This window comes from Hoplias malabaricus, chromosome 10, assembly GCF_029633855.1.
Source record: "Hoplias malabaricus isolate fHopMal1 chromosome 10, fHopMal1.hap1, whole genome shotgun sequence".
NCBI classification, from domain to species: domain Eukaryota; kingdom Metazoa; phylum Chordata; class Actinopteri; order Characiformes; family Erythrinidae; genus Hoplias; species Hoplias malabaricus.
In genome coordinates this window covers 42556182-42568683 of record NC_089809.1, presented here as the reverse complement: position 1 = coordinate 42568683, position 12502 = coordinate 42556182, and the positions used below count along the sequence as shown (strand labels likewise).

At 44.9% G+C, this 12502-nt stretch overlaps 1 protein-coding gene across 1 annotated transcript; it reads left to right on the top strand.

Moving 5' to 3' along the window:
- Positions 1-479: 479 nt before the first annotated feature.
- Positions 480-12410, top strand: pus3 (pseudouridylate synthase 3). The gene is made up of 7 exons (XM_066682606.1): positions 480-620; positions 1267-1694; positions 8460-8728; positions 8813-8999; positions 9874-9983; positions 11159-11337; positions 11800-12410. The coding sequence occupies exons 2-7, from the start codon at positions 1281-1283 to the stop codon at positions 12075-12077; spliced, it is 1437 nt and encodes a 478-aa protein (XP_066538703.1). The 5' UTR covers positions 480-620; positions 1267-1280; the 3' UTR covers positions 12078-12410.
- Positions 12411-12502: the final 92 nt, after the last annotated feature.

Sequence of the window (12502 nt, the reverse complement as noted above, 5' to 3'; positions counted from 1 at the left end):
ACCCCCACAAACCCCCACAGAGCAGGTGTGGTTCGGGTGGTGGGTCGTTCTCAGCGCTGCAGTGGCACTGAGGTGATGGTGCTGGTGTGAATGGACTAAAAAACAATGGGCTAAAAGGGGCTAACTTTAATGTTAGCGACAAGTGTCATTTATTTATATAATTACCACATTAAAAGGTATATGTTTCTTATTTTATTTGTGTATTTGTTTTTTTATGTAAACTTTATTCTCTCTTTTTGTGATAATGAGAGTGAATTATACATACATTTTAAAATTTGCAATTTATTTATTTATATATATTATATTTACAAAATATTGTATGAATAACATTAAAAATGTTATTCTAATGATATAATAATACATAAAAAGTTAAACGAAGATATCAGAACAGTGACACACACACACACACACACACACGTTTAATATATCTATATATTTATATAATATATTTATAGTTTTAGAGGGACTTTTATTTTGGTGTGTGGCCAAAACGTGTCTGGCGTCGGTGTGGTGTGTTGAGTGTGGTTCGAGTTTAGAGAGCGGAGAGTTTCCTCAGGTTTATTTCTCTGTTTTCATTTTAGTTTCGCTTTTAAACACAGTCCTCTGTCTGAGCTTTTAAGGTACGACCTTTCTTTTTCTCTCCTCTTTTCTCTCTCTTTATTTTTGTCTCTGACTCCGTCTCTCTCTCTCTCCCTCTATTTTTCTGTCTCTCTCTCCCTCTATTTTTCTGTCTCTCTCTCTCTCTATTTTTCTCTCTTTCTGACCCAGTATCTCTCTCCCTCCCTCTATTTTTCTGTCTGTCTCTCTCTCTCTCTCTCCCCCCTCTATTTTTCTCTCTCTCTCTCTATTTTCCTCTCTATATATATTTCTCTCTCTCTCTCTCTCTCTCTCTCTCTCTCTGAGCCTTTCACCCGCTCTCTCTCACACACAGACCGTCCCCCTGTTGCTCTGCATACTTTGCTTGCCCCTCAGGACCCCCACAGAGCAGGTGTGATGTGGTGGTGGATCATTCTCAGCGCTGCAGTGACACTGACGTGGTGGTGGTGGTGTGTTAGTGTGTGTTGTGCTGGTGTAGAGTGGATCAGACACAGCAGTGCTGCTGGAGTTTTTAACCCCCCTCTGAATAACATCAGCACCTGACCTCACTAATGTTCATGAAGCTTAATGCAATCAGATCCTCTCAGCCATCTTCCCACTGCATCTCAGTTCAGTAGCTGTCTGTTAGAGAGATGAATCAGTGAATCCAGGTGTGTGGTCTTGTTCTAGACAGGGGCTGGACCATGAGCGCACCTGCGGAGGCACTGCTGGCCCGTGTGAGGGAGCTGGAGGAAGAGGTGGAGAGATTGAAAGCTCAGCTGAGGGAGAAGAGTGCTGGCGGAGCTGAGGAGAGAACTGGAGCATCTCCCGATCCTGTCCTCCCTGATGTGAAGAGTCAGGAGAATGGAGGGAGCAGGAAGAAGGGGAAGAAAGAGCGTGCGTTTGACTTCTCCGCCCACCCTCGGAGGCACGTAGCGGTCCGTCTGGCCTATCTGGGGTGGAACTACCAGGGCTTCGCTGTGCAGGAGAACACGGACAACACGGTGGAGGCGAGGCTCTTTGAGGCGCTGCTGAAGACTCGTCTCATCCAGGACAGACAGAGCTCTAACTACCACCGCTGTGGACGCACGGACAAAGGGGTCAGCGCCTTCTCTCAGGTACGACACCTGAGGTACACAACTGCTATGCTTCTTTGTACTGATGTGATGCTGTGTAAAGCATGGACAGTGTACACCCCTTCACTTCCATTCTATAGACATTAAGCTAAAATTGTCTGTAGTGTGTAGATTACTGCTCAGTAGAGACCAGAGGCTGAGACAGACACCCCTCCTCATTTACATAACCCTGCCCACTTCTCACAGAGCTCAGTCTCAGACACGCCTCCTCATTTGAATAGACACTCCCCCTTGTTGCAGAGCTTGGGCTCAGACGCTAGTCCTCATTTGGATATACCCGCCCCCATGTCTCAGACGTGCCCCCTCATTTGGACAGACACGCCCCCATATACACAGTTCAGTTTTAGACACGCCTCCTCATTTGAATAGACCCACCCCTTCAAAAAGAGCTCAGTCTCAGTCAAGCCTCCTCTGCTCCGAGCTCAGAGCGACATGTTGGAAGCAGGAGAGTGCATTTTATAGCCTCAAATCACCTTAATTTCTCTATATTTTCCTTTTCTCAAACTGCTTCTGCTCCCCTTATTAGAACCTTTCTTTCCACCTTAAAAGGTGCAGCAGTTACCAGTGTTTACCCACTTTATCTTCCAACTTATATTGTACAGCAGTCACATTCTAGTGCCTACAAAATGTTCCAGCACCTTAAGTGGAGCTGAAATTACTGTGGCTATGACAGAACTCTTCCATTCCACCTTAAAAAATGCAGCGATTACAGTGAAATGGAAAATTCTGCCAGGGCAACATTATAATCTAATAATAATAACATGCAATTATTTGTTGCTGCATTTAACCTAAGTCTTTGGCAGTGACCACACACACAGTATTTGAGGGTTCAGTGCCTTGCTCAAGGGAACTTCAGCCATATGGATGATCCCGCCGGTCCTGGGGATTGAACCGACAACCTTCCGATTCTGTGCCCGGTCCCTAACCATTAGGCCAGCATTTCTCAAAGTGTGGGGTGTAGGTATTGCAGGTGGGCCACAAAGGCATCTGAAGGAACAAGCATTTCTTTATTAATGAGCCTGTGAATATATACACCACCCTCAGCAGTGTCTCTGTAGTGTAGTGTGTAAAGGTCTATAGTGTGAATATATACACCTCCCTCAGCAGCGTCTCTGTAGTGTAGTGTGTAAAGGTCTATAGTGTGAATATATACACCTCCCTCAGCAGCGTCTCTGTAGTGTAGTGTGTAAAGGTCTATAGTGTGAATATATACACCACCCTCAGCAGCGGCTCTGTAGTGTAGTGTGTAAAGGTCTATAGTGTGAATATATACACCACCCTCAGCAGCGTCTCTGTAGTGTAGTGTGTAAAGGTCTATAGTGTGAATATATACACCGCCCTCAGCAGGGTCTCTGTAGTGTAGTGTGTAAAGGTCTATAGTGTGAATATATACACCTCCCTCAGCAGCGTCTCTGTAGTGTAGTGTGTAAAGGTCTATAGTGTGAATATATACACCACCCTCAGCAGCGTCTCTGTAGTGTAGTGTGTAAAGGTCTATAGTGTGAATATATACACCTCCCTCAGCAGCGTCTCTGTAGTGTAGTGTGTAAAGGTCTATTGTGTGAATATATACACCACCCTCAGCAGCGGCTCTGTAGTGTAGTGTGTAAAGGTCTATAGTGTGAATATATACACCGCCCTCAGCAGTGTCTCTGTAGTGTAGTGTGTAAAGGTCTATAGTGTGAATATATACACCGCCCTCAGCAGCGTCTCTGTAGTGTAGTGTGTAAAGGTCTATAGTGTGAATATATACACCTCCCTCAGCAGCGTCTCTGTAGTGTAGTGTGTAAAGGTCTATAGTGTGAATATATACACCACCCTCAGCAGCGGCTCTGTAGTGTAGTGTGTAAAGGTCTATAGTGTGAATATATACACCACCCTCAGCAGCGTCTCTGTAGTGTAGTGTGTAAAGGTCTATAGTGTGAATATATACACCTCCCTCAGCAGTGTCTCGTAGTGTAGTGTGTAAAGGTCTATAGTGTGAATATATACACCGCCCTCAGCAGCGTCTCTGTAGTGTAGTGTGTAAAGGTCTATAGTGTGAATATATACACCTCCCTCAGCAGCGTCTCTGTAGTGTAGTGTGTAAAGGTCTATAGTGTGAATATATACACCACCCTCAGCAGCGTCTCTGTAGTGTAGTGTGTAAAGGTCTATAGTGTGAATATATACACCTCCCTCAGCAGTGTCTCTGTAGTGTAGTGTGTAAAGGTCTATAGTGTGAATATATACACCGCCCTCAGCAGGGTCTCTGTAGTGTAGTGTGTAAAGGTCTATAGTGTGAATATATACACCTCCCTCAGCAGCGTCTCTGTAGTGTAGTGTGTAAAGGTCTATTGTGTGAATATATACACCACCCTCAGCAGCGTCTCTATAGTGTAGTGTGTAAAGGTCTATAGTGTGAATATATACACCACCCTCAGCAGCGTCTCTGTAGTGTAGTGTGTAAAGGTCTATAGTGTGAATATATACACCGCCCTCAGCAGGGTCTCTGTAGTGTAGTGTGTAAAGGTCTATTGTGTGAATATATACACCACCCTCAGCAGCGGCTCTGTAGTGTAGTGTGTAAAGGTCTATAGTGTGAATATATACACCGCCCTCAGCAGTGTCTCTGTAGTGTAGTGTGTAAAGGTCTATAGTGTGAATATATACACCGCCCTCAGCAGCGTCTCTGTAGTGTAGTGTGTAAAGGTCTATAGTGTGAATATATACACCTCCCTCAGCAGCGTCTCTGTAGTGTAGTGTGTAAAGGTCTATAGTGTGAATATATACACCACCCTCAGCAGCGGCTCTGTAGTGTAGTGTGTAAAGGTCTATAGTGTGAATATATATACCACCCTCAGCAGTGTCTCTGTAGTGTAGTGTGTAAAGGTCTATAGTGTGAATATATACACCGCCCTCAGCAGTGTCTCTGTAGTGTAGTGTGTAAAGGTCTATAGTGTGAATATATACACCGCCCTCAGCAGCGTCTCTGTAGTGTAGGGTGTAAAGGTCTATAGTGTGAATATATACACCGCCCTCAGCAGTGTCTCTGTAGTGTAGTGTGTAAAGGTCTATAGTGTGAATATATACACCGCCCTCAGCAGTGTCTCTGTAGTGTAGTGTGTAAAGGTCTATAGTGTGAATATATACACCGCCCTCAGCAGCGTCTCTGTAGTGTAGGGTGTAAAGGTCTATAGTGTGAATATATACACCTCCCTCAGCAGCGTCTCTGTAGTGTAGTGTGTAAAGGTCTATAGTGTGAATATATACACCGCCCTCAGCAGCGTCTCTGTAGTGTAGTGTGTAAAGGTCTATAGTGTGAATATATACACCTCCCTCAGCAGCGTCTCTGTAGTGTAGTGTGTAAAGGTCTATAGTGTGAATATATACACCACCCTCAGCAGCGTCTCTGTAGTGTAGTGTGTAAAGGTCTATAGTGTGAATATATACACCTCCCTCAGCAGTGTCTCTGTAGTGTAGTGTGTAAAGGTCTATAGTGTGAATATATACACCGCCCTCAGCAGGGTCTCTGTAGTGTAGTGTGTAAAGGTCTATAGTGTGAATATATACACCACCCTCAGCAGCGTCTCTGTAGTGTAGTGTGTAAAGGTCTATAGTGTGAATATATACACCTCCCTCAGCAGTGTCTCTGTAGTGTAGTGTGTAAAGGTCTATAGTGTGAATATATACACCGCCCTCAGCAGCGTCTCTGTAGTGTAGGGTGTAAAGGTCTATAGTGTGAATATATACACCGCCCTCAGCAGTGTCTCTGTAGTGTAGTGTGTAAAGGTCTATAGTGTGAATATATACACCGCCCTCAGCAGTGTCTCTGTAGTGTAGTGTGTAAAGGTCTATAGTGTGAATATATACACCGCCCTCAGCAGCGTCTCTGTAGTGTAGGGTGTAAAGGTCTATAGTGTGAATATATACACCTCCCTCAGCAGCGTCTCTGTAGTGTAGTGTGTAAAGGTCTATAGTGTGAATATATACACCGCCCTCAGCAGCGTCTCTGTAGTGTAGTGTGTAAAGGTCTATAGTGTGAATATATACACCTCCCTCAGCAGCGTCTCTGTAGTGTAGTGTGTAAAGGTCTATAGTGTGAATATATACACCACCCTCAGCAGCGTCTCTGTAGTGTAGTGTGTAAAGGTCTATAGTGTGAATATATACACCTCCCTCAGCAGTGTCTCTGTAGTGTAGTGTGTAAAGGTCTATAGTGTGAATATATACACCGCCCTCAGCAGGGTCTCTGTAGTGTAGTGTGTAAAGGTCTATAGTGTGAATATATACACCTCCCTCAGCAGCGTCTCTGTAGTGTAGTGTGTAAAGGTCTATTGTGTGAATATATACACCACCCTCAGCAGCGTCTCTGTAGTGTAGTGTGTAAAGGTCTATAGTGTGAATATATACACCACCCTCAGCAGCGTCTCTGTAGTGTAGTGTGTAAAGGTCTATAGTGTGAATATATACACCGTCCTCAGCAGGGTCTCTGTAGTGTAGTGTGTAAAGGTCTATTGTGTGAATATATACACCACCCTCAGCAGCGGCTCTGTAGTGTAGTGTGTAAAGGTCTATAGTGTGAATATATACACCGCCCTCAGCAGTGTCTCTGTAGTGTAGTGTGTAAAGGTCTATAGTGTGAATATATACACCGCCCTCAGCAGCGTCTCTGTAGTGTAGTGTGTAAAGGTCTATAGTGTGAATATATACACCTCCCTCAGCAGCGTCTCTGTAGTGTAGTGTGTAAAGGTCTATAGTGTGAATATATACACCACCCTCAGCAGCGGCTCTGTAGTGTAGTGTGTAAAGGTCTATAGTGTGAATATATACACCACCCTCAGCAGCGTCTCTGTAGTGTAGTGTGTAAAGGTCTATAGTGTGAATATATACACCTCCCTCAGCAGTGTCTCTGTAGTGTAGTGTGTAAAGGTCTATAGTGTGAATATATACACCGCCCTCAGCAGCGTCTCTGTAGTGTAGTGTGTAAAGGTCTATAGTGTGAATATATACACCTCCCTCAGCAGCGTCTCTGTAGTGTAGTGTGTAAAGGTCTATAGTGTGAATATATACACCACCCTCAGCAGCGGCTCTGTAGTGTAGTGTGTAAAGGTCTATAGTGTGAATATATACACCACCCTCAGCAGCGTCTCTGTAGTGTAGTGTGTAAAGGTCTATAGTGTGAATATATACACCGCCCTCAGCAGGGTCTCTGTAGTGTAGTGTGTAAAGGTCTATAGTGTGAATATATACACCTCCCTCAGCAGCGTCTCTGTAGTGTAGTGTGTAAAGGTCTATAGTGTGAATATATACACCGCCCTCAGCAGGGTCTCTGTAGTGTAGTGTGTAAAGGTCTATAGTGTGAATATATACACCTCCCTCAGCAGCGGCTCTGTAGTGTAGTGTGTAAAGGTCTATTGTGTGAATATATACACCACCCTCAGCAGCGTCTCTGTAGTGTAGTGTGTAAAGGTCTATAGTGTGAATATATACACCACCCTCAGCAGCGTCTCTGTAGTGTAGTGTGTAAAGGTCTATAGTGTGAATATATACACCGCCCTCAGCAGGGTCTCTGTAGTGTAGTGTGTAAAGGTCTATTGTGTGAATATATACACCACCCTCAGCAGCGGCTCTGTAGTGTAGTGTGTAAAGGTCTATAGTGTGAATATATACACCGCCCTCAGCAGTGTCTCTGTAGTGTAGTGTGTAAAGGTCTATAGTGTGAATATATACACCGCCCTCAGCAGCGTCTCTGTAGTGTAGTGTGTAAAGGTCTATAGTGTGATTATATACACCTCCCTCTGTAGTGTAGTGTGTAAAGGTCTATAGTGTGAATATATACACCTCCCTCAGCAGTGTCTCTGTAGTGTAGCGTGTAAAGGTCTATAGTGTGAATATATACACCACCCTCAGCAGCGTCTCTGTAGTGTAGCGTGTAAAGGTCTATAGTGTGAATATATACACCACCCTCAGCAGTGTCTCTGTAGTGTAGTGTGTAAAGGTCTATAGTGTGAATATATACACCGCCCTCAGCAGTGTCTCTGTAGTGTAGTGTGTAAAGGTCTATAGTGTGAATATATACACCGCCCTCAGCAGCGTCTCTGTAGTGTAGGGTGTAAAGGTCTATAGTGTGAATATATACACCGCCCTCAGCAGTGTCTCTGTAGTGTAGTGTGTAAAGGTCTATAGTGTGAATATATACACCGCCCTCAGCAGTGTCTCTGTAGTGTAGTGTGTAAAGGTCTATAGTGTGAATATATACACCGCCCTCAGCAGCGTCTCTGTAGTGTAGGGTGTAAAGGTCTATAGTGTGAATATATACACCTCCCTCAGCAGCGTCTCTGTAGTGTAGTGTGTAAAGGTCTATAGTGTGAATATATACACCACCCTCAGCAGTGTCTCTGTAGTGTAGTGTGTAAAGGTCTATAGTGTGAATATATACACCACCCTCAGCAGCGTCTCTGTAGTGTAGTGTGTAAAGGTCTATAGTGTGTAAAGTAGTGTGTTGTTTGGGACACAGCCTCACTCTCTAACGTGAGAACATGTGCTAATTTGGGTGTGATCTGTTCTGTATTTTCTGGCAGGGAATACTTACGTAGGGTTTACAACTACTGACTGTACACCATCTTTTGCTTGAGTCCCTCGATGCCCTCTCCATTGACATAATGTTATTTGGCAGTGGAACATTTTAGACACATAGTAAATGCTCAGTTGTCTTAGATACACCACTACAATCTCAAACTCTCTCTCTCTCTCCCTCTCTTCCAGGTCATATCCCTTGACCTGCGCTCCTGTCAGTACAGTGGTTTGGGTGTGATGGTTCCTGATGGTGTTGAGCCTAAAGGGAGCCCTCCTGCTGCAGAGCTGCCCTATGTAAAGATACTGAACAGGGTTCTGCCTACAGATATCCGGGTCCTATGCTGGGCTCCAGTGCCCGCAGGTTTTAGCGCACGCTTCGATTGCCGGCACAGAACCTACCGGTACTACTTTCCCCGTGGAGACCTGGATGTGGAGCTCATGGCTGCAGCAGCCAAGCGGTCAGTAGAAAGATAGAAAAATCCGTTCCTTCAGTAAAGGTCGGACACTGTTTTCTAATGCAGGAGTTAATGAATGCCATGCAGGTATGAGGGCACGCATGACTTCAGAAACCTGTGTAAGATGGACGTGGGTAACGGAGTTCTGCAGTTCCAGAGGACCATCCTGTCTGCCACAGTACAGCCGGCGCAGCCCTGCCACGCTTCCAGCAACACAGAACCCCAGCCGCTTTACATGTTCGAGGTCAAAGGACTTGCTTTCCTCTACCATCAGGTCAGCACACAGATACACAGCACTTTACAGGCCGTAGATCTACATAAATATCTTTGTATTTCAATATAGAAAATGAAAGCATGCCGTATGTGTAGCATGCAGAGGTTTACAGACGTGCAGTCCTCAAATTCTCAGACATGCAGCTGAGGGGCAGCGGTGGCCTGGAGGTTAGGGAACTGGGCGTGTAACCGGATTGGTTGCTGGTTTGATTCCCAAAGCTGGCAGGTCATGAATGAAGTGCCCTTGAGCAAGGCATTTAACCCCCAACTGCTCCTCGGGCGCCATGGCTAGGGCTGCTTACTGCCCCCTAGTGTTCACTAGTGTGAGTGTAAATGTGTGTTTCACAGTGTGTTTAGTCAGTGCTGATTGCTGTTGACCTGATACATATGGAGACCCAAAAACCCCCTAATTTTTATATATTCTTGTCTGGTTGCTGCCCCCTAGTGTCCATGTTCATGTTAAAGCAGTGGTTCCCAAGCTTTTTGTGGTCCACTGTAATCTATGTTAAACATTTACATTCAAAAGATCTCACACACACACACACACACACTTTAGGAACCATTTGGTTGAAGTATGTTGGCTAACATTGGTGCAGAGTCCCGTGTCTCAACACAAAGCTCTTCACAGAAGTATAAACTAGCCTTTGGGAGTCTTGCCCAGGGACTCGGCTTCATTTTGCTGTAGTGTGGTACCTAGGCTGGGACTCAAACCCCAGTGTTCTTTGCAGAAGACATCACTGTGATCCACTCTGCCCCAACAAGCTCAGGGAGATCACGAGAGATTTCCTACTGTTGTTTTGTTGATTTTTTCCTTTAATTAATTAACAGTTATATATTTGTCCTTTTCAAGGCTTACTGAAAGTGTCTGTATTCAGGTTCGTTGCATGATGGCTGTGCTGATTCTGATTGGCCAGAAGCTGGAATCTCCAGAGATCATTGATAAGCTGGTGGATGTAGAGAACAATCCCAGGAAGCCTCAGTACAGGTGGGTGGTGCTTCTGAAAGGGGACATGGTGCGTTTACGTTAGGGAGAAGGTTATGGTACTTGCAGCCTTGGTAGAAATGTATGGCAGTCATATGATGTGATTAGTTATGGGAGATGTGGAAAAGCTTATCCAGTCAATTTTGCTAAACCGGGTCGGACTAGAAGAGGCCTTTTACTGACTGACTCTAAATGCTGAAAGGCACGTGTGAGTAGGAACTGTTAGTGCAGCTGTATTTCTCAGAGAGAACTTAAGGTGGCGCTACAACACCGTCTGTTGTTAGATCAGCCATCTTTCACATTCCAGTTCGTGAACTAAATTTGGATCCGTTCGACACGTTTCCAACGACGTAAACGGGTTCATGAACCAAAGAACAGTAGGTTCTTCAGCTCGAACCATAGCTGAATAATAGGAAATAAGACAGGAACACGTTGCGTTTGTGTGTGTTTCTGGGGCTGTGATTGGTGCGACACCATGCGCATTTCGGCATCGGTTAGTTCGCAAACTCAGCAGGACGCCTCTGAACTCAGCAACATTTCCACAGTATTATTTCTCACAGAGAGAGGAGCACTGCTGAATTGGTCTTATTTCACATGAGTGTGTGTCTCTGTGGTGGGGAGACATTTTGTGGCGTCAGTGTGTTTATAAAACTCCATAGAGCTGCACACAGCCACATTAAACCTCACCTGCTGTAACCTGTTTCACTGAATAAATAAGTAACTGTTAATTCTTAAAATCAACACAATGTTCTTGGTCTTTGTTCTTTGGTGGTGGATCGTCTAGTGTTTATCTTTAAATAAAATGAAGGAGAAAAACACTGATTCTGAGGGCATGTATTTTGGGCTTTTCCTGTTTTCAAAATGCCACAAACACCTCTGTGACCGCGGCTACATGGCTAATGACGGTCCGGCTAAACTAGGCTTGCCTCGTTTCTCTTTGCACTTGTTTTAAAATCCCCCTTTCACCCTGTTCTTCAATGGTCGGGACCTCCACAGAGCAGTGACCCTGACGTGGTGGTTGTGGTGGTGGTGTGTTAGTTTGTATTGCACTTGTATAAGTGGGTCAGACACAGCAGTGCTGCTGGACAGTGAGTGTAAAAACACGGGTGTGGTCCTAAAGTCATGGCCGATTGGTGTATTGTTTATGAGTTCTGAGTTGGTTGTGTGTCGTTGTGCAGTATGGCAGTGGATTACCCTCTGGTGTTGTACGAGTGCCACTTTGAGGATCTCAGCTGGAATAAGGAGACTGAAGAGGAGAGTCATGTGCTCAGTTCTCTCCAGCAGCACTGGACTCAGACGGCAGTAAAGGCCCAGGTTCTACACGGCATGATCCAAGGCCTTCAGAACTCTGTTACAGGTGTGTGTGTGTGTGTGTGTGTGTACTCTGTAATAAAGCATGTACCAATACATTTTAAAGTGTTTGTGTAATTCAACGTTCTCCCATTCTTGTCATTTTGTTTTATCTGTTGTTTATTGTTTAAAAACATTTATTCATTCATTCATTCATTATCTGTAACCCTTATCCAGTTCAGGGTCACGGTGGGTCCAGAGCCTACCTGGAATCATTGGGCGCAAGGCAGGAACACACCCTGGAGGGGGCGCCAGTCCTTCACAGAGCAACACACACACACACACTCACACCTACGGACACTTTTGAGTCACCAATCCACCTACCAACGTGTGTTTTTTGGACTTTTATGCTTTTCTGTTATAGACGTGTCAAGCTGTGTGAGCTCCCTGCTAACAGGAGCGCAGTGACTGATTACTGACGTGTGTGTGTGTGTGTGTGTGTGTGTGTGTATGTATGTGTGTTCCTCAGACAAGTCATCCTCTCCTGTGGACTGTTGGCTGATGGAGGGCTCAAGACAGCGCAACTATCGCCCCCTGCTGGAGCGTCCGCTCTGTGAGAGTCTGGAGTCCCGCATTCAGCACTTTGTGAAGAGAGGAAGGCTGGAGAGGGATGAGAGTGGAGAAGAGACCACTGTCTTTAGGGGAAAGAGATCAAAACACTTGCACCACGTCCCCTCCACGGAACAGCAGCAAGAGGAAGATCTCTCAATGGAACCTGCCCTAGAGACTCTCGACGGTAGCCCGTAACGCCTGTCAGAGGCCAAGACCTGGACGTCTGGATACGGTCCGTCTTTAAAAAGCACTGGATGCAAGTGTTTTATTTTCTTATAAGATGCTTTCTGTAAAAACAATGGAGAAGAACAGAGGAACCCAGGGGTGATGTTGTTTCTGATACGATGGAGACCTCTGCATTAAATGTCTTTGGATCCAAATCGTATTGAATCCAAACATAAGCTGTGGCCTTTTTTAGACAGAGGATGTTTACGTACCTTTTTTAAACAGCAGAAATGTTTTTTTTTTCTTTTTGCCTCAGAGTCGTTTTTCTGTATCTTTGCATTGTAAAGTAAAAAGTGCTGTGCAGAAGGTTCATGTGCCATTGGCTGTTTGATTTATCACACACTAACACACACAAAAAAACACAACCTAACGTTCTGATGTAGCACTGTTGCATT

Bases quoted from the DNA above. Each gene is read 5' to 3' on its own strand.
- pus3 (XM_066682606.1), top strand. From the start codon at position 1,281: ATGAGCGCACCTGCGGAGGCACTGCTGGCCCGTGTGAGGGAGCTGGAG. The intron at 8,729-8,812 runs GTCAGTAGAAAG...AATGCCATGCAG, and splicing joins ATGGCTGCAGCAGCCAAGCG to GTATGAGGGCACGCATGACT. The intron at 9,984-11,158 runs GTGGGTGGTGCT...GTCGTTGTGCAG, and splicing joins CCCAGGAAGCCTCAGTACAG to TATGGCAGTGGATTACCCTC.